The sequence below is a fragment of the Pipistrellus kuhlii genome, unplaced genomic scaffold, assembly GCF_014108245.1.
Source record: "Pipistrellus kuhlii isolate mPipKuh1 unplaced genomic scaffold, mPipKuh1.p scaffold_m20_p_39, whole genome shotgun sequence".
In the NCBI taxonomy this organism is placed as follows: Eukaryota; Metazoa; Chordata; class Mammalia; order Chiroptera; family Vespertilionidae; genus Pipistrellus; species Pipistrellus kuhlii.
Window position 1 is genome coordinate 586,057 of NW_023425539.1, and position 21,078 is coordinate 607,134.

The 21,078-nt window shown below is 37.6% G+C and overlaps 1 protein-coding gene across 2 annotated transcripts in view; it reads right to left on the bottom strand.

Annotated features, from left to right (window-relative positions):
* Positions 1 to 4,891: 4,891 nt before the first annotated feature.
* PAFAH1B1 (platelet activating factor acetylhydrolase 1b regulatory subunit 1) overlaps positions 4,892 to 21,078 on the bottom strand; it is a 53,592-nt gene continuing 37,405 nt past the window's right edge. For both annotated transcript variants that reach the window (XM_036408485.2, XM_036408484.2), the window contains 6 exons: positions 18,113 to 18,281; positions 15,572 to 15,674; positions 14,614 to 14,842; positions 12,153 to 12,254; positions 10,340 to 10,496; positions 4,892 to 8,991 (listed from right to left, as the gene is read on the bottom strand). In XM_036408485.2, the coding sequence (XP_036264378.1) occupies positions 8,918 to 8,991; positions 10,340 to 10,496; positions 12,153 to 12,254; positions 14,614 to 14,842; positions 15,572 to 15,674; positions 18,113 to 18,281 (834 nt within the window). In that variant the 3' untranslated portion in view covers positions 4,892 to 8,917. The remainder of the gene's footprint in view (positions 8,992 to 10,339; positions 10,497 to 12,152; positions 12,255 to 14,613; positions 14,843 to 15,571; positions 15,675 to 18,112; positions 18,282 to 21,078) is intronic.

The following is a 21,078-nucleotide window of genomic DNA, read 5'->3' on the forward strand; positions in this document are numbered from 1 at the left end:
TTACAGGTAGTGGCTGCTGTTTGGCCATCCCTGCCTTTCTTGGTCTCATGCACACTTGAACGCCCCCCTTTTTTTTTTCTTTTTTCTTTTTAATCTTTATTGATTTCAGAGAGGAAGAGATAGGGAGAGAGATAGAAACATCAATGATGAGAGAGAATCATTGATTGGCTGCCTGCTGCACATCCCCTACTGGGGATGAAGCCCACAACTCAGCTATGTGCCCTTGATCGGAATCAAACCTGGGACCCTTCAGTTCGCAGGTTAACTCGCTCTCCACCAAGCAAACCAGCAAGGCTTGAATGCCTTTTTTAATACTTGGAGCATTCATTGTGTCTTTAACATTCTTAAAAAAAAAATAAAAAAAAATGCAACTCTGTCTTAATTTTCCTAAGCCAACTGGAAAAAAGTCCCTGCCTTGAGGTTTTTCTTTCAAGTGATGCCTAAAGGTCGCCCTGGGTTCCCTGACATAACACCCCCTTCTCCCCATGCCCCCCCTTTACATCTCATGCCTTCCTGTGACCTTTGTCCTGGTCACGTGCTTCACAGCACTTCCAGAAACGGGGCATCGTCTTGTGAAGCCGAGAATGGATCAGGTTGAATTCTTCCTGGACCTACTAGTCACCTGAGAAGGCCCCTTTTTCACGGTTGATTCCTTAAGCATATTAGTGGTGTCAGATACCTTTTAACAAACTAAGGGACAAGGGGCTGTTGTTTGCTCACGGAAACAAGAGGCTCTAGGTGTGAATTTAACCCTCCTTCCCCTAGTCCATAGACTTGTTTTTTAAAAAAGGGCGAGTGGTGGTATCCACAGAAGTTAGAGAACTGGCACCTTTTAGATCATGGTCTGTGTGGATGGGCAGTTGTTCAGATTGAAATGAAGTCTCACTAACTGGCGACCCGCACCCACCATGCGTTCTGCCCCCCAAGCTGGTCTTTCACTTTTCACTCTTTTCTTCCATGTTTATTTTTGTTGTTGTTAATCTTCACTGAGGATATTTTTCCATTGATTTTAGGAGAATGGAAGGGAGAGGGGGAGACAGAAACAGCGATGTGAGACACATTGATTGCCTCCTGCATGCACCCCAACCAGGGCCTGCAACCGAGGTACAGGTCCTTGACCGAATTAAACCCGGGACCCTTCAATCCACAGGCCTGCGCTGTAGCCACTGCACCAAAACAGCTAGGGCAGTTGTCAAACTCATTTGTCAACAGAGCCAAATATCAACAGGACGACGATTGAAATTTCTTTTGAGAGCCAAATTTTTTTAAACTTCTCCTAACGCCACTTCTTCAAAACAGACTCGCCCAGACCGTGGTATTTTGTGGAAGAGCCACACTCAAGGGGCCAAAGAGCCACATGTGGCTCGTGAACCGGTTTGCCAACCACTGAGCTAGGGCTTTTCTGTTTTTGATTTCTTTTACACATACTACTTTTATAACTTAAATATATTTTTAAAGGATTATAACCAAATTAAACTTTTAAAGTATCATCTGTCTGCACTCCTACCCTCCAACTGTCATTGTGAATACTGAGAAAACAGACTTTACTGAGGAATTCTTAAATATCCTGAACCTGAAAATAAGGTATCTGGATGTATTTCTCATCCCTAACTGTCTAAATTAGCAGATCAAATAAGGCATGCATAATTAGGACACCTAGAGAAGGCAGGTAACCCTCTTCAATAGAAAGTGAAATACCTCTATTAAGTAGGCAAACCTATTGGTTAAAAAAAAAGAAAATTCCAGGTTTGATTCCAGTCAACGGCATGTATAATACCTTGGTTGCAGGCACATCCCCAGTAGGTGTGCAGGAGGCAGCTGATGGATGTTTCTAACTATCCCTCTCCCTTCCTCTCTGTAAAAAGTCAATATATTTAAAAGAGAAAAAAGCCCAGCTGGCATGGCTCAGTGGTTGAGCATTGATCTATGAACCAGAAAGTCATGGTTTGATTCCCGGTCAGGGCACATTTATGGGTTGCGGGCCCAATCTCCAGTGTGAGGTGTACAGGAGGCAGCAGATCAGTGATTCTTTTTTATTGATGTTTCTATCTCTCCCTCTCTGAAATCAATAAAAATGTTTTTAAAAAAGAGGAGGGGGTGAAAATGAGCAAAGAGAGGTCAATGGGAGAAAAAGGAATCATATAATACTTTAATAATTTTAAAAAATGAAGATATGCAGACCAATACACAATTACCCCGAGAACAAGGTCATTACATGTAGAACGATTGGTGAGTCTTCCTAATTGCAAGTGTGGACAACATGAATCTTGCTTAAGCATTCTCAGCCTCCACCTCATTTTAAAATATTTTTATTGATTTTCATAGAGGGAGGATTGATAGAAACATTGATGAGAGATAATCATTGGTCAGCTGCCTCCTGTACTCCCCCCACAGGAATCCATGACCTCCTGACTCATAGGTAGATGCTCAACGATTGAGTCATGGTGGCTGGGCTCCATTTTATTCTTAATGGCCATCCCACAGTGGAGTAAGCAGAGGGTTGTATCGATATAATAATATGAGCAAGGTTCTCAAGGATGGAATGAGGGCCTTTCTTGCATCATCAAGTTTAAAAATTGCTTAAAAGATGTCAGAAGGTCCTTCTTACATTTAAAATAGCAAATAAAATTCTTTATACAAGCAGAACCAGGTAAGAGAAAGAGGGGGTGTATTTGGGTTCATCCCAACTCACCCTTTAATTAGCTTAATACCCTTGGCGTATGACTTAACAAGTGAGCCTGTTTTCTAGTCCCTAAAAGTGCTAGTATCTACTACCAGGAAGTAATGAGAATAAAGGTGTATATTGAGAATTAAAGTAAGAGTTGGCATCTTACAGGCATTCAAATGGCAGGTAATTCCCTAAGAGGGCTGGCCCACTGGATGTATCTCAGTGGTTGTGCGTTGACTTATGAACTATGTGGTCATGGTTTGATTCCATCAGGGCACATGCCTGGGTTGTGGGCTCGATCCCCAGGTGCAGGGTGTGCAGGATTCTCTCTCATCAATATTTCTACTATTAGAAATATACCCTCTCCCTCTGAAATCAATAATTGAAAAGAAAACAAAGAGGGCTGGTGACTAAGTGGGAATGATGACCATACTTATTACAAAGGAACAAATTCCATGTATCCAAGTGGTGGTGAAGGGAGAACTGAGTTCCAACCCCAGCTGTGGGGTCCAGGGACCAGTGACTTGTCCAAATCTCTCCTTCAGCGAGAAATTAGCTGTCATTTAGAGCAGTGGTTCTCAGACTTGAGCCTGCAGCAGAGCTGCCTGGATTACTAGTGAGGATGTATTTGCTTGGTCCCATCCTGTTCTGGGTACAGTAGGTATGAGATGGAGCCAAAGAACTTGTTCTAATAAGTTCCCAGGTGATGCTGATTCTGCTCGCCTGTTAACATTGGAGAATCACTTGCTCAATGGTTCTCAACCTTTCTAATGCCTTGACCTTTAATACAGTTCATGTTGTGGTGACCCCCAACCATAAAATATCTGTGTTTTCCGATGGTCTTAGGCGACCCTGATAGTGGTTCTCAACCTGTGGTAATCCACAGGTTGAGAACTGCTATTGTAGATCCTAAGACCATCGGAAAACACAGATATTTGCATTACAATTCATTAACAGTAGCAAAATTAGTTATGAAGCAGCAACGAAAATAATTTTATGGTTGGGGGTCACCACAACATGCTAGAGGATTCTTACATGAAAGTTATTTCACCAATGTACATGGATGCAACACCATTTCTCCACCAGGTCTCCCCCTTTCCTATCCCTCAGGGACAGACATAACCACAAATCTTGGAAGCAAGCCTGATGTGTGACTTATCAGTGAGTCACTCAACAGGTTTTGACCAGCTAAATTCCCTAAGGCTAGAACTCCACCCCCAGGAAGTGGTCAGGCTTATCATCTGGATCTTAGCTTAGGGGAAGAGAAGCCCTCCAAGGGAATGGTAAAGCTGCAAAACGCCGGGAACTATAACCTCAAATTACTTTGGTGCTCTTGGCCCAGCTTCCCACTAGGAGGCAGGAAAACAACTGGGCTGTAAGAGCCCCACATCATTCAGCAAGTCCTTTATCCATAAAAATGCCTGGAGACCTCTTGGGTGTCCTAGACGCTCTGGGCACTGAGCAGTAGACTGGGATGAAAGGAGGATATCCAACATGGTTAGTTGGTCAGAGCATCATCCCAATACACCAAGGCTGCAGGTTTGATCAGGGAACATTCAAAAACCACCACTGACTTGGAGTGAACACACTAAATAGTGTACAGATGATGTATTATAGAATTGTGCAACTAAAACCTATGTAATTTTGTTAACCAGTGTTACCCCTATAAATTCAATACAAAGAAAAATCAAGCAATAAATGCATAAAGTAGAACAAAAAAAGCAATCTCTAAAGTCATTTTTAAAATAACACAAAACACTTTAAAGCACAGAGAAAGCCTTTGGGGTTTCCTAGGACAAGGGTGAACACTCTTGGCACACATCCAAAATTTAAAACAAAACTGTCTCTGGGCCTTGATCGCCTTAAGAAAGCCAAGTCTTTTTAAGAGGGGCTATAATAGGTCATTCTCGGCTTCAGCTTCTGGCCACAGCTGTAAAGACACGGTCAGAAAGGGCTGCTGGAGGGAAGGGTGAGTGCTGAGAGGAGAGGGGTCCTTGGAAAGCCTGCAGTTGACAGATTCACCACAAGAGCTCCTACAGCGGATGCTCTTGGATTCTTTCTCCAAACAGAAGGAAGCAGACAGCAAAGGCAGCGCTGACACAATTAAAGGAAAAAAGCCTTCCATCAGGGCCCTGCCATCCACCAGGCTTAACACAGTCTCACTTCCTAAGTTTTTAAAGCTGTGTACAAGGAGACAAAATAAAAATAAAAAAAATCACACCAAGGTTTATAGGCATTTAATAGTTTACCAATTGGTACAATAAGATTTTTAATATGCAGAAAACATGAATAAATTTTTGTTTTACACAGTTTGAGAGCAACAAATCTTACTGTAAAACACAAGAGCAATATTATATACATTCCTTTACTGATTTTTTAAAATTGTGTCAACATCTTCCGTTAACTCTTACAGTCTGGGGAACTGTTTTCTCCAATCACCACCTCTGCAGGATTCATGAAATCAATGCTTGCCTTCGTGTCAGTGTCAGTCAGAATCAACTTCTAACCCGAAGATTGTGTTTATTTTTGTCATCTTCAGAGTGAGCTTTAGGGATGATGGAAGGATAGGCAGGACAAGAAAGCAGCTACTTACATGATAATAGTGGAAAGATAAAAAGGCCAGTTCAGTCCAGTCGTGACTTGTAAATCCAGCTTGCCCTCCCCCCACCCCACAGGAAAAAAACAAAAAAGCCCTTCCCCCAATTTTGTACATGTTGCTTCTCTACCAGGAGAGTCTTCTTTGCATCATCTAGATTAACACATTAGATTTATATACAGCTGGACAGAAAGAGGAACCATTTTAAGTGCCTTGTCCTTCAATCCAACATTTTTAACGTCAGTTGCTTAAGGATTATCAAGCCACCACTGTCAACAAACAAAATTTCCTTTACTTTTAAATAGTTTTTTCTTTAAATAAATTTACAAAAAACTATTTAATGAGTGACATTACCTGGAAGTTCACACAAACAGAAAGAGGCAGACGGGAGAGCAGGGCACTGACAGTAAGGAGACGGGCTTGGTGGTCTAGAGCCAAAGCTTCCAAAGACTACAGTGAGCGCCCATGGCCCGGACGACTTGCTAACACCAGCGATTTTAGAGGAGTGCTCTGGGCACACCACTGGGCACACCACACATGGACGAGACTGGACGGTCTTAGTCTCCGAAAGTGCAAGATGCCATGTCAAAAAGCAACCGTTCTCCAAGCGATGTCTAAACCAGTTTCCGTGGCTTGCACTTCCGAGAGTGCAGCGGAGACCTCTTGGGCACGTTATGTTAGGGTGGCACTGGAATGTCTTTTCACACAGACACAAGTCAACAATCATCTGAGGATGCGATTCTACCAGCTTTTTATTTCATAAATAAATGGCCAATTTGATTGAGAAAGTGACAAAGCAGCAGTGAACCTCTAAACCAATTAATAAATTCCTCTACTTACAATCCAAACCAGTAACCTCATCATTGTACTTATCCCAGGCAAGGCACAGGGTTAGACAGCAGACAGAGAAAACAGGAAGAAAGGGCATCAACAGGGCAGTTTCAAACAACAGTACAGGAAACCTCTGAAAGTCGGATTCTGGACGGATCTCTCTCCCCACCCCCTTCATTATTCAAACAGGGCTCCTTACATTTGGATCCAGTTGAGGACCATCCCTGAGATTCAATGATCGCTGCTTCTTAAATGGAGGATGTCTGGTAATTCAACTAAGCAGCAGGCTGTGGCCATCTCCCAAGGAAGGATAACTTTGTTGACAGAGTAACGTCTCTCCTTCTTTGTCAACAAGTCACTGTATGCTGCGGGAGAAAACCCAGTGGACAGCAGCTTTGTTCCCTCCTAAATCGGTACCATTTTTTCCTTTATTGTCCGAATCTATGAATGATTTATAGATGTTGTGGCTTACCCTTAAACAATTTGTGTTGCTACATGCTAAAAATGAATTAAAATACAAGACATTTATACATGTACAAACAAATGTTAAGATGCACCATTTCTAGGTATATTTCTTAAAATAGGACAGGAAATAGCAGCAAACAAGAACAAAGATATTTTCCACAGCTTTTGTAGAAGAATCCAGTCAGAACAGCTAAGGAGAAAACAAACAAAGACGACTTCTCAGCGTGAGCAGGGTTGTGAGGCAGTCTTGTCCTGAAAGTTATCCTACTGAGTTTAAGAAGTTAGCTTAAAGTTGTAATTTTTGTCCTCAAAAATAGCCATTAGTTCTCAAAACACTTCCTTCCAGAGAGGTCTTTCAGGAATTAAAAACAAACAAGCAAACAAACAAAAAGACACAAGCTAGACATAAAACTGCTTTTAGTAAATATACGACCTATTCTCTGTGTATCTACAGGACGTCAACTCTAACCCTTAGTCTTTTCCAGAAACCAAATTTCCATTAAATACTAAAAGGAACATTTTAAAAACCACTTTAAACAAATGAATAAAGTGAAATTCGGAATAAATTTCTTTGTTAAATTGTTTTGTTATTTCATTAACTTTTCAAATAACAATTAAAAAAAAACCTGGTTAGCTAAGCAATAAAATTTTTTATTAATAATTTGTAATGGAATATTGTTTCCAAAGTCAGACAAAAATTCTCTTAAATTTACTTGTAGTAACTTTGGATCACAATACACTATGTATCAGGGAAATATAAAATGCTGAACTGCCAAATTGGGGGTAGAGGCAGATAATGGAAATTATTTTTTAAAAATATATTTTTTTTATTGATTTCAGAGAGAAAGGGAGAGGGAGAGAGAAAGAAACATCAATGATGAGAGAGAATCATTGATCGGCAGCCCCCCGCACGCCCCACACTAGGGATTGAGCCCGCAACCAGGGCATGTGCCCTGACCTGGAATCAAACCCGGGTGGACCCCCTGGTTCATGGGTCGAGGCCTAGCCACTGAACCACACTGGCTAGGCAGAAGTGATTTTCCTGTGAGTGGGAAAAATTCCCATAGACTCAGACCTAGTTTTCAGAAGCGTTAGATCAAAAAGGGTTGATTCTAAAGCATGGTATTCCACAGCAAGATTTATTCTACTTGTGTATTTTAGCACTTCTTCAGAAACCCAGGGCCCAAGGACATGGAGGTTGTATGTGTGTGATATACATATACAGACTTATCCACTTAATAGATAAGTCCATATACTTATAAACATTTATATATAAACAAAAGGTGAAAACACAGTACATTTTATGCACACTCCATTAAACCCTGTCATTTTTAACTTGCAAGTTAAACACAGTTCAAATTGGTCAGATTCCTGTTGGAAAACAAAACTGCTCTATTTCTCCCCCTCCCTTAAAATGAGCATACATAAGCTTCTCAATCTTTGTCATTATGTAATGCACATTGCAATCTCTAAAAAATATAAAAAATGAATAGTGATTTGTATCATGACACACTCAATGGGAAGATTTAACTCTACTTGGAAGTCACATCACAACCCAGTCCAGTAGTATGGAGAATACCACTAGAAGTGTGTTTGATGTGGAGAAGAGAAGCTTACAGTATCATAGTACTTTTTAATCTGCTAAAAGCATTAAGACCCAAATGAAATAAATGATTTGCTATTAGCTGCTGAAATTTTTCTTATTTGAGATTTATACTCATTTTCTTACATAAATATACCACTAGCCTTTGCTTGATAGGCTGCCAAAACAAATGTATCCTATTGATTTGGCAAATGTGTCATGACAAAAATTCCATGTGTAATCCTCAATAATTACATAGATGGTTCAGAAGATTTTGAATTATAGCCTTATTATCTAACATCCTTAAAGATGATTTATTAAGCACACTTAAGTGATGTTACATAAATACACATTTCAGAAAAAAACCCTAATAACCACCACTTTCCCCCAAATGAGGCCATTAAGTCAGGCACCAACAAACAGCAGAAAGAAAAACAGGAATTAATAATAAAACATAAAATGACACTCAATTTATTCAGTTTAGTGCCCTAGTTCAATTATTCAATTTCTGCCTTCTTAGGCCTGGTGTGACCAATGCCAGCCCAGGTTTTTAAACCCTATGGTACTTCTAGACAACGTATGTAAATTTACAGTATACAATTTGGATTCACCATGCATGAATACTTTGTGTGTAACATTTAATAAGCTCAATCTACATCCAGAATAATTTACATGAAAGGACAATATTTATTTAAACAGAGCTCAATAGGGTAACCATGGTATCATCAGAGTGCATCCAGAGGAAAATCAGGAGGAGGGGCCAAAAGAGACTCAATCAACGGCACTCCCACACCTTTACTGTTTGATCTACACTGCCAGTAACCACATACGGTGCCGTCTTATGGAAATCTGAAAAAAAAGAAAAGGTTTTTGTAAAATTAGGTTGAGACAGATAAAATTTTTAATGAGCCACAAAACAAGCAAGTCCAAAGGCCAGGAATAACCTACTTTTATCTATACACACCCACACATCCACCCCTGGAAAGTATCAACTAGATTAAGAAAACTGAGACTTAATGATTAAAACCTGTATTAACAGCTAAAAAAATAAAACACACACACACAAACCTACCTCCACTACCACGATCCCAAATGAAGCTGAATACTCAAAACTACAAGGATAACCTTAATGTATCCACTTACTGAACATATACTAGTGCAAAGCTAAATACTAATGGTTTATATTCAATTCATGCTAAACCCTTGTAAACATCCTGTGAAGTGATTAGCCCTATTCTGCTGAGGCTTTGCCTTCACCATTAGATCCATCATAACCTAATGTATTGTATTTTACTGTATTCACTCTCTTCACTTCTAGATTCAGGTCCAGATGATAGTAAAGATGCTATTAGCCCAGCTTGCGTGGCTCAGTGCTTGATCATCAACCTATGAAACAGGAGGTCATGGTTGGAGATTCTTGGTCAGGGCACATGCCTGGGTTGCAGGCTCGATCCCCAGTGGGGGCCTGCAGGAGGCAGTCAATTAATGATTCTCATCACTGATGCTTCCATCTCTATTTCCCTCTCCCTACCTCTCTGAAATCACACACACACACACACACACACACACACACACACACTCTCACTAGAGGCCCAGTACACGAAATTTGTACACGGGTAGTGTCCCTAGTAGCTGGCAGCTGGGTCCTCCCTTCCCCTGCCGCCAGCCTTTAGCAGCCCTTCCTTCGTTCCATGCCACCCCCTGGTGGTCAGCGCACGTCACAGCAAGTGATCGAACCCCCGAGGGGACACTGCAGATTAGGCTATTATATATATATAGACATTTTAAAAGATGCTTATTAAACTTAAATAGCATTCCCTGAGTTTCTAGTATGTAATAGCATATAATTGCCAGAAGGAAAAGGTTGAATAATATTTCTTTTGAGAAATTTAAAACTAGTAAGGAAAAAAAATTACCCATTAGAGTTATCAGTAAGCATCCTCTTCACAATTCTAGTTTCCAAAAACAAAATTGTGCAATGGCGAAAAGTAATTTTTGTATTATAAGGTTGACAATGGCACGAGAGAATTAAGCAAAGGGTAATTTAAAACAAACGATAGGATTTACTAAGTTTTTCATCCATTTTTCCCTAAAAGCCATGGTCATTTCTTACCTTGAAAAGTCCACATGGTTATTACATAAAACTTGTTACACTCCAAAATCTATTTGCTCAAAAAACCTCATAACTCATACATACCCAAGGAGGTAACAAAGTGTTCATGCGCATTGAGGGTCTTCATGCATCGCTTGTTCTTATAATCCCATACACGTAGGGTTTTGTCATCAGCACAACTCAAAATAAACTTCCCCCCAGAATGGAACAGAACTCCACGTACCCAGTTATCATGACCCACCTTAAAAACAAAAAGATATGACTTAATGGAGAAATAAATTACTTAAATAGCATCTATGAAAATACTTAGTTGTAACTAAAAGCTCACTGAAACTATATGCACACACACATTTAAAAAAGCTAAAGACAGAAGAAAAAAAAAGTCTAGGAAATTCTTCTAGATTAAAACACAAAAACTGGAAACTAACAAGTAAATACAATGAGTGATGCTTGACTGACTCCTAGATAGAGGCCAAATAAAGTTATAAAGAACACTACTGGGATAATTCGAGAAATTATATAGTACATTAATGTTAAATTTCTCGAGTGTGATAATTGTATTGTGGTTAATGGTAGAATACCCTTATTCTTAGGAAATAGATGTTGTCATGTATACAAGTCACGTAACTCAAATTGTTCAAAAAAAATGTACATAAACACACACACACACAGGAAAAATGTTTAAAACTGGTGACTGTAGGTAAAGGGTATATAGTCACCCATATATCTATTCACCCACCCACCTAATCTCCTGTCCCAGCATTTCCATTTCTTTTAATTTAGCCTAAGAAATAATTAAGATCAGGCCCAGAGATTTAGTTAACAAAGATGCTTATCAAAGCACTGCATGTAATTAATGTAGAGTGTATCTATCTAATGACATGAGCAAGTGTCAATACCTTCTAAATTAAAAGTTTGCTACAAAGCAGTATTTACAAACGTAACGTTTTTATTTAAAAAACACCACCAAATTCATCTACAGAATTTAAGAAAATATTGCATGTGGCTATTTAAATATAAACCAAAATTAAATACAATTAACAATTCAGTTCTTCAGTCTCACTAGCCACATTTCATTAGTTCATTAACTGCGTGAGGCTAATATAGTTACAATATTGGAGAGTGCAGATAAAAAAGACAACCAACATGACATCTTCCTTGCCTTTGTTCAATCTGCTTTTGACCTTATTTATAAAACTTTATTCTCTTATAGTAAAGCCACCAATCACTAGAGGTAGAAGCCTCAACGAAAGTCAAATCACATTTCCTTGCCTGCACCAAAATAAAGCAGAAAAGGTACAACCCTTCCCCTAACTTCAACTGAAAAATAGGAGCCAGAAACTTCCCGGGAACTAACAGTGACCTGTGCTGTTACAGAAGAGGGGTGCACATGCTTTTAATTTTAAACGTGGGCCACCTTTTCTAACAGCAATACTGTATATCAGAACACTACCAGAGGAGAGTTTAAATTTCTAACTAATTCTTGATGATTCTTCCATGTGTTTACCATAAACTTCAAAGTATAGTTAGCACCTAAGGAATCTCTAAAACTAAAGTTATTTTATCAAGTTACAAAAACTGCTACTTGGATTATGTCCACAGATCCTCTTGATCTTCTTGATATCTCTTAAACAAACAGGAATGTTCACAATCCTGTACTATCATTCATATATATATATATATATATATATATATACACACACACACACACACACACACACACACACACACACATATATCTCCTCATATTGAAATACAGGTGTCAATGGAAGAAAAAAGGAGACACATGTAATACTTTCAACAAGAATTACTAAAAAAAAAAAAAAGAGCCATAAAACAACAACAACAAAACTTAAAGGAGGAAAGAAAGCGAAGTAGTGAGGTTATTCAAACTTACAAGGGTCATAAGGCACATGCCAGTACTGACATCCCACATCTTAATAGTCTTGTCTCTGGATCCAGATAGCAAGAATGGCCCAGGCTTGCCACTTTTTTTAGTCTATAGAAAACATATAAAAATTAAGTTTCCCATGCAAGAAGTTATATAAGAACTTAAATGACTTTTATCTATTAATTATCTGTATTTCCAATTTTATAAAAATGCATTTTTTAAACAAATGAAAACTGGTAAGAAGACTTAAGAACTACCTCCTTAGCAAATTTCCAGTATGCCGTACAGGACATCTCCAGGACTTATCTTGTTTTACTGTATCCAAGTGGACAAGTTTTGCCCTGGCTGGTATAACTCAGTTGGTTGGAGCATTATCCTGTGCACCAAAATGTTGCCAGTTCAACCTTCCACGCGAGGCAATCAAAGGATGTTTCTCTCATACATCATGTTTCTTTTTCTCTCTCTCCACTTTCCCCTCTCTGAAATCAATAAAACAGCGTTTTTCAACCGCTGTTCCGCGGCACACTAGTGTGCCGCGAGATGTTGCCTGGTGTGCCGTAGGTGCAGACAAGACAAGAATTTTATAATTTTTCACTATTTTGTTTACTTAATATTTCATAATAAAGTAATTATAAAATACTTTCTTTATGTTTATTTGATTCCTATTCAAGAGAATTACTTTATATATAGTCAATATAGGCACAGAGTTAAATTTTTTAACATTTTCTAATGGTGGTGTGCCTCGTGATTTTTTTCATGAAACAAGTGTGCCTTTGCCCAAAAAAGGTTGAAAAACACTGCAATAAAACATACCCTCAGGTAGGGATTTAAAAAACCCACAAAACAAAACAAAAAAACCACACATCTTTTAACCTACATAGGCTACATAGAAAGGATCCAATTAATATAAATGTTGATGTTTCTCTCTCTTCCTCTTCTTTCTCAAATCAATAAAAAAAATCAGTTTCTACCTACAATACCACGATGATAAATTTACTGATCAAGACTTCTGTAATCAAGAAGAATCTTAAAACTATACAATTTAGCATTTATATCTAAAGTTCAGATAGAATCAAATTTGACATTGTATGTAACTACCACCAGAGGGCAGTAAAAAGAATTCAAAAATGCAACCAGCCAACAAAAACAGATTACAATAGAAGCTTCATTTAGAAATACAATGGAGAGAAAGGTGGGGAAGAGAAAATATTCGCCTTCTTTACTGGTTAAAATGTAATTTTTTTTTCTTTTGTCTTAACAATAACCCACAAAAAATGTAATTTTTAAAAATCCACAATAGTGGCTGGTGTGGCTTAATTGGTTGAGCATCAACCGAAAAGTTGCACATGCACAGTTTGCGGGCTATCTGGGTCGAGGTGCATATGGAAGGCAACTGATTCATGTTTCTCTCACATTGATCTCTCTCTCTAAAAAAAATCTATAACAGAAAAGTCTGATCAAGGGTTATCAGGGACCTCCATATGAAATACTCTTCATTTATACAAATATTTTTTTTTTTATTATATTTTATTGATTTTGTACAGAGAGGAAGGGAGAGATAGAGAGTTAGAAACATCGATGAGAGAGAGTCATCGATCAGCTGCCTCTTGCACACCCCCTACTGGGGATATGCCCGCAACCAAGGTACATGCCCTTGACCGGAATCGAACCCGGGACCCTTCAGTCCCCAAGCCGACGCTCTATCCATTGAGCCAAACCGGTCTCGGCTATACAAATATTTTTAAAAATATATTTTTATTGATTTCAGAGAGAAAGGGAGAGGAAGTGAGAAATATTAAACTGCATTCCACCAACAATTATTTTATAAGTAAAATAATTATGTCCATAAAAAGGTGATTTTTCTAAAAGATAACTTTAACCTCTCCATAGTTTTATTCTGCACTGGCACACTCTTAAAACAATGGCATTTTTTTCTTCTTCTTTTTAATATATTTTATTGATTTTTTACAGAGAGGAGGAGAGAGGGATAGAGAGCTAGAAACGTCAATGAGAGAGAAATATCGACCAGCTGCCTCTTGCACACACCCTACCGGGGATGTGCCCGCAACCAATGTACATGCCCCTGACCGGAATCGAACCTGGGACCTTTCAGTCCGCAGACCGATGCTCTACCACTGAGCCAAACCGGTTTCGGCAACAATGGCATTTCTAATAATTTGAATTACCACTCTCTCTCTTTAGGAAAATCCCATCCCCATTACACAACAAAGGTTAGCTGATCTCTCCCTGTCCTTTCCTCCTGAAATCAATAAAAATAATATATTTAAAAAAAATTATATATCTATATTCACCTGCAAGTTAAAGAGTAAAAAAAATATAAGATTCATAATTCTGGAATACAGATTTTTAAATGCATTAATGGCTCTGAAATTGAGCATCAGAAATGTCATCTAAGGTTCTGAGCTATCAGCAACAAAATCATGAAATGACACATCAATCATAGTACCTCAGATCCTGTTGCTTCAGAGATGGAAGAATAGGAGCTCTCTGGAGCCCAGGAAATGCATTCTACCACGTGCTCATGTTCTCGAAGCTCGGCCTTGCATTCCTTTGTTGCTACGACCCATACTCGCACAGTCTGGTCATTGGAACAGCTGGCTATCAGAGTGCCATCCTGATTTGGCCGCACCATACGTACCCACTCTCTATGTCCTGTGAATGTCTTCACACAGTAACTGTCAAAATAAATAATAATTTATGTTGTGAATGGTAATCCATTGGGACACTTCCCAGAAGCAATGCAAAACTTACTATGTGCACTGGAATGAAGAGAATGACACCAAGTTAGTGAAACCATATGCAAGTCAACAGAATAAATGTACATTCCTGGTTAATGAAAGATGGGGACAGGCTAGAAAGTCAAACATCAGTTAAAATAAGCTTATAGGAGAATCATTAAGGAGCTAACCAAATCAACAAAATTTAGACAGTAAAATATAGAGAGAAAATCTTTTCAAAATTAAACACACACAATAAACCTAACAAAAACATTTCTAGCCGTGTTGGGAGAAAAGCATGCTCTACTAATCTGGGTAAAACCAGTAGGTTAAGGTTCTATTTTAACAATCGTGTAATTCTAAGCACAACCAAATTAAACCTAATAGGGGCATACCTGTACAAATGTTATCTACATTTTATTTCAACCCACAGAGAGATAACCTAAAAGAAGACCACAGAGAAAATAAGCCATTACATAGAAAATGGCTTTGAAGGACATAGATTTTTTTTTTAAATAATTTCTCTGTTTTTGGGGGAAGATACATTTAGATATCAAAACTTAGTTTTAAAGTACATAATGAAATTGCCATGATGATCATTATGGGTAAAAGCTAAAATTATTGGAACATTTAGAATACAATTTTGTTTAACAGCTCTTTACCAGATACTCAACTAAATCTACTTACCCAGTTTGCACTTCCCACATTTTTATAGTTTTATCTCTTGAAGCAGACACTATATGATCTCCATTGGGCATGATGGCTACTGAAGAAACATTGTGATCATGGCCTAAAATACATAACACAGCAACGTATTAAATAATATGCCACCAAGAGCAATTAAACCTGTTTACCACAAGATTTCACCACGGGATTTTAAATAAAAGCAACTTTAATACACTGGGCTTTATTATAAATTTGATTAAAAACTTATACAAAAAAGGAACTAGTACCAACCAATAAAATAATCCACAATAAATAGCCAACTCAATTTATGAATAAATTTCAAACTGCACAATTGTTTTAAAACCGTAAGGTGCCAATATCATCAGCATATGAATATATAGGTGTGGAGCAAAAGTAGGTTTATAGCTCTAGTACGCAAAACATTTTAGCCTTATGTTATTCTTTATTAATATTGTATTATATATTTTTATTGTTGCTATTTCATATCCTTACTTTTAATATTTTTTTAGGTAATGATGGCTGGTAATTTAACTTACTTTTGCCCACCCCTGTATTAATACATTGAATGTTTATGTATGAACACTAGAAAAAACACACAAATATTTCCATTGTTCATATTCTACAATATAAAATAGAAATAAAGCTAAAAAGACTAGATAAGAAAAATGGGGATATGATTCTATATTTAAAACAATGGTTGAAATGATCTTTTGTTGATATTCATGGTGGTAAAATGCATTATTCCATATGCATTACTCACAGTCCTAACTAATCAGCTATTCTTGAAGGAAAGAGCCCCGGGGAGTCCCAAGATTTTATGAAAGGATTCAACAGAATTCCACTACTTGGTAAACCTCTCGAATACATTTAATTAGGGAAGAAAACACACTTCAAATTACACTCTCTATGTAATCATGTAGCTTACTCATGTTTCAGTATCTCAGACGTATTTAGAAAAATATTTTATTACTAACACAGTATGTGTTCCTTATATAAAATACAAACATTTAAATCGCATCATGCTTAAAGAAACATGTCTGGCTGGTGTCCCTCAGTGGCTGGGTTCCAGCTCATGGACTCGGTCACTGGCTTGATTCCTGGTCAGGGCACACGCCCGGGTTGTGGGCTCAAGATCCCAGAGGGGCGTGTAGCAGGCAGCTGATGAACGTTTCTATCTCCCTCCCCCTCCCCCTTCCTACTTTCTAAAATCAATGAAAATATATTTTAAACAAAACAAATAATAATTTAAAAACACACACAAAGACACAAAACCTTTCTTTACTGAGCACCTTCTATGTGCCAGGAATTAAAGCAAGATAATCAAGTACAGAAAACCTGTTTACTGTGCTTTGCTACATTGTGCTTCACAGATACCATGTTTTCATCAACCTCTAAGAAAGAAACTCCCCCAGCAAAAAAACAAATAAATCACGATTCACTGAAAGCTCAGATTGATGAGTAGCATTTTTTTTAGCAATACGTTTTTTAAAATGAAGATATGTACACTGAGTTTTTAAAAATACAGACTACTACTATTAATATATACTTGATAGAACTGTGTAGTACAAACATAACTTCTATATGCTCTGAAACCAAAATATTCATGACTCACTATATTGTGATAGTCTGGAATTAAACCCACAATATCTCCAAGGTATGCCTGTATGTGGTCTCATTTTATCCTCACAACAAGCCTATGACTTAGGTATTATTACCTCTATCTTGCAGATGGAAGAGGTTAAAACTTCCTAATGCCATAAGTAAACAGCTAGGAATTTAAACCCAGATATCTGATCCCAAAGCTCTTTCCACAAAACTAAACTGCCTCAGAAAATAGTCTTTGTGACAAAACCCAGACAACAACTACAACTAACAATGAGACTGTAATATATGTGAAATATTAAAAAGTGAGCAAGGAAATATGGATTCCAGCTTTTACTATACCCACTCTCTCTCAACTTCCGTTTCCCAACTGAGAAAAATGATTTAAAAAAAAGACAAATAAAGCCAAAACCGGTTTGGCTCAGTGGATAGAGCGTCAGCCTGCGGACTGAAAGGTCCCGGGTTTGATTCCGGACAGGGGCACGTACCTTGGTTACGGGCACATCCCCAGAAGGGGGTGTGCAAGAGGCAGCTGATCGATGATTCTCTCTCATCGATGTTTCTAACTCTCTATCCCTCTCTCTTCCTCTCTGTGAAAAATCAATAAAATATATTTAAAAAAAAAAAGACAAATAAAAACACCCTACTAACAACTTCATTTTCTCAAAAACAGATGTCCTAGCAGTTTTTCTTATTAAAAAATATTTGTGAACACAATTTTCATACTTTATATAAACCACTAAGAGATACTTAAAGCATCATAACAAAAACAACTCAACTATGGCTTATCCATGGACTATCTACATCATCTAGTCCTTCAACGACACAGACAATTAAGAATTGAATGAAGGGAACATGCACACCGTTAGAAAACAATATTCTTAATTCTGGAATGCCATGTGAGAAATCAATATCAAAACACCACCGTCTATTCCTTACCGTGCATGGTTCTGATGCATTCAAAGCCCTGAAAATCCCATAGTTTAATGGTCATATCTGCAGAACAGGAAGCCAGAAGTTTGCCACTGTGGTCAAATGAAATATCCTGAACAGAGTCTGTATGCCCCTTAAGAGTTCGTTCAAAATCTCCAGTCTCATAATCCCACACCTGTCACATGAACAAAAAATTGGTTAATATCAACTCATCACTTTCTTGTTTCACATTTGCACTCAGCAGGCCAGTCTGGCACCTTACTAATTAACTGAGAAAGTGATAAAGGGTCACTGTCTTAGAAATTAGCACATCTTCAAATATAAATTGGTCTTTCCTCTAATAGAGAAAATTGATGGTGCAATTATTAAAATGGACCTCTAGTACCACATTATCTACCATGCACCTAATTACACCAGTGATTAAGTATATAAAGCCACAAGACAAAGTCCCTTCCGAATCTGACAGCAGGCAACAGGTATGTTACTAAGTAAATTTTAGTACAAAGAGTTTCAGGGGACTATGACAGGCATTTACATGTAAAATGAAAGTAACAATGAAGGAGTACTCAATTGTACTATATACAATAGATAAGAGGAATTCAGATATCTCAAAGGCCAAGAAAAGACTTCACATGATGTAACTGTCCAATGAAAAGCACATTAACAAAAGAATGTCATTCTGATGTAAAAAAGTCACAGCCACATATTTTAAAGATAACTTTTCTAAATAATAGAAATAATGAGCTATCAAGAATAAATATTAGAAATGGACCTCAAGAACATACTAAACTTTCATTCTGGTGGTCAAATGCAAGTGTGAAGTTTAATCTTTCATCAATACCAATTATGCTGCTCTAAAGTCAAATGATTAATTCCATTCTTCCCATAATTTCAAATTTATCTGTGGTAAGGTATATACCAACCAATTTAGAGAAATGTAGAAATTGCATTTTGAAAACTTAGAAACAATATAACCAACATTGGCAAATGGCTAAGATATAAAATTTGCAACTGTAATGAATTTATGACATGCAGACAATGTTATGTAAAAAAAAAAAACCTAAGAAAAATGAACTATCTTCGAAAAAATTTAACAGAAAACTTCTGTACCCTTCCCAATATAAACAAAATTTGTTCCATGTAAATGTTTAAGCTCTCCTTCATGTGTTTAATTTTGTGTAACTTTGCTAGACTTATCCTTGTGGTTTCTTGATGCTACTATAAGTTGCATTTTTAAATTTCAAATTTCAATTATTTATTGCTAGTTTATAGAAACGTAATTACATTTTGTATATTGACCTTGTATCCTGAGTTATTAAATTTAGTCATAGTTCTAATTGCTTTTTGTATGTTCTTTTGAATTTTCTACATAGATCGTGTCTGCAAATAGTTTTTTCTTTCAAATCTGTATGCCTTTTATTTCTTCCTCTTCCTTATTGCACTGGCTAGGCACTCCAGTATGAAGGTGAATATAGTGGCTGAGATTGGACATCCCGCCTGGCTTGGTTCCTGACCTCAGAGGAAACCATTCAGTTTCCACCATTAAGTATTAGCACCACTGCAGGTTTTTTCAGATACCTTTACCTTTCATCAGGTTACCCCTCTTGTTTTTCTCATGAGTGGATATTGGCATTTTTTCAAATGCTTTTTCTGACTCTGCTTTAAAATGTTTTCACTGATTTCAGAGAGAGGAAGAGAGAGAAACATCAGTGAGAGAAGTATTTGCTCAGCTGCCTCCTGCCCCCTACTGGGGGTAGAGCCGGTACCCTGGGCATGGGCCCTGACAGAGAATCGAACCTGTGACCTCCTGGTGCATGAGATGAGGCTCAACCAACTGAGCCACACCAGCTGCGTTTATTTTTGTTGCTGTTGTTGTTGTATCACATTGATTTATTTTCAAATGTGGAACCATTCCTTGCATACTGGGTGTACCTACTTCATTATAATTAACCTTTTAATAAATGACTGGGTTAAATTTATGATGTGTAAGGGATTTTACATCTGTGTTCATACTGTATTGGTCTACAGTTTGCTTTTGTAATACCTTTGTCTTACTTTGTTATCTAAGTGTTTAATTTTGACACCAAGAGTTCAGAGGAACACTTAAGGTGTTTTTTTTCTTTTGTTTTGTTTTGTTTTTTAAGAGAGAGTGGGAAGGGGAGACACACAGAAACATTGATGTGAATGGGACATATCAATTGGTTGCCTCTTGCATGCACTCCAACCAGGGCTGGGGACTGAGCCTGCAACTGAGGTATGTGCCTTTGCCTAGAATCAAACCTGGGACCCTTCAGTCCATGGGCCGACACTCTATCCACTGAGCCAAACCAGCTAGGGCAAGGTGTGAACTTGAAGTTCACTCCAATTTCAGTTAATTTTCTTTCCATGTATTCATTAAATAACACTAAAACATTTTCGCTAAAATAAATATAGCCAGAAAACAAACTGTGTATTTCTTCATAAATGGTGAGCAAACAGTATTTGTGAGTTTATAAATGTCAAGAATAAGAATTAAGTTTACTTTATATTTACCTTTTGTATAATTATAAAATGCTCATGATAAAAAAAACTATAATGTATTTGAAATAAAATAAAAATCCCTTATCCTAACAATAGTATGGATTTTCCCCCCGTTATTTTCTATGCCCTTTAAATATAGTGACTGTGTATATTTCTTTTTTTAAAATATATATATATTTTATTGATTTTTTACAGAGAGGAAGAGAGAGGAATAGAGTTAGAAACATCGATGAGAGAGAATCATCGATCAGCTGCCTCTTGCACACCCTCTACTGGGGATGTGCCCACAACCAAGGTACATGCCCTTGACCGGAATCGAACCCGGGACCTTTCAGTCCGCAGACCGACACTCTACCATTAGCCAAACCGGTTACAGTGTGACTGTGTATATTTAATTATTCAATTTCTCCCTTTGCTTCTTATGATATAAATTTTTCTATGTTGTTAAAAAC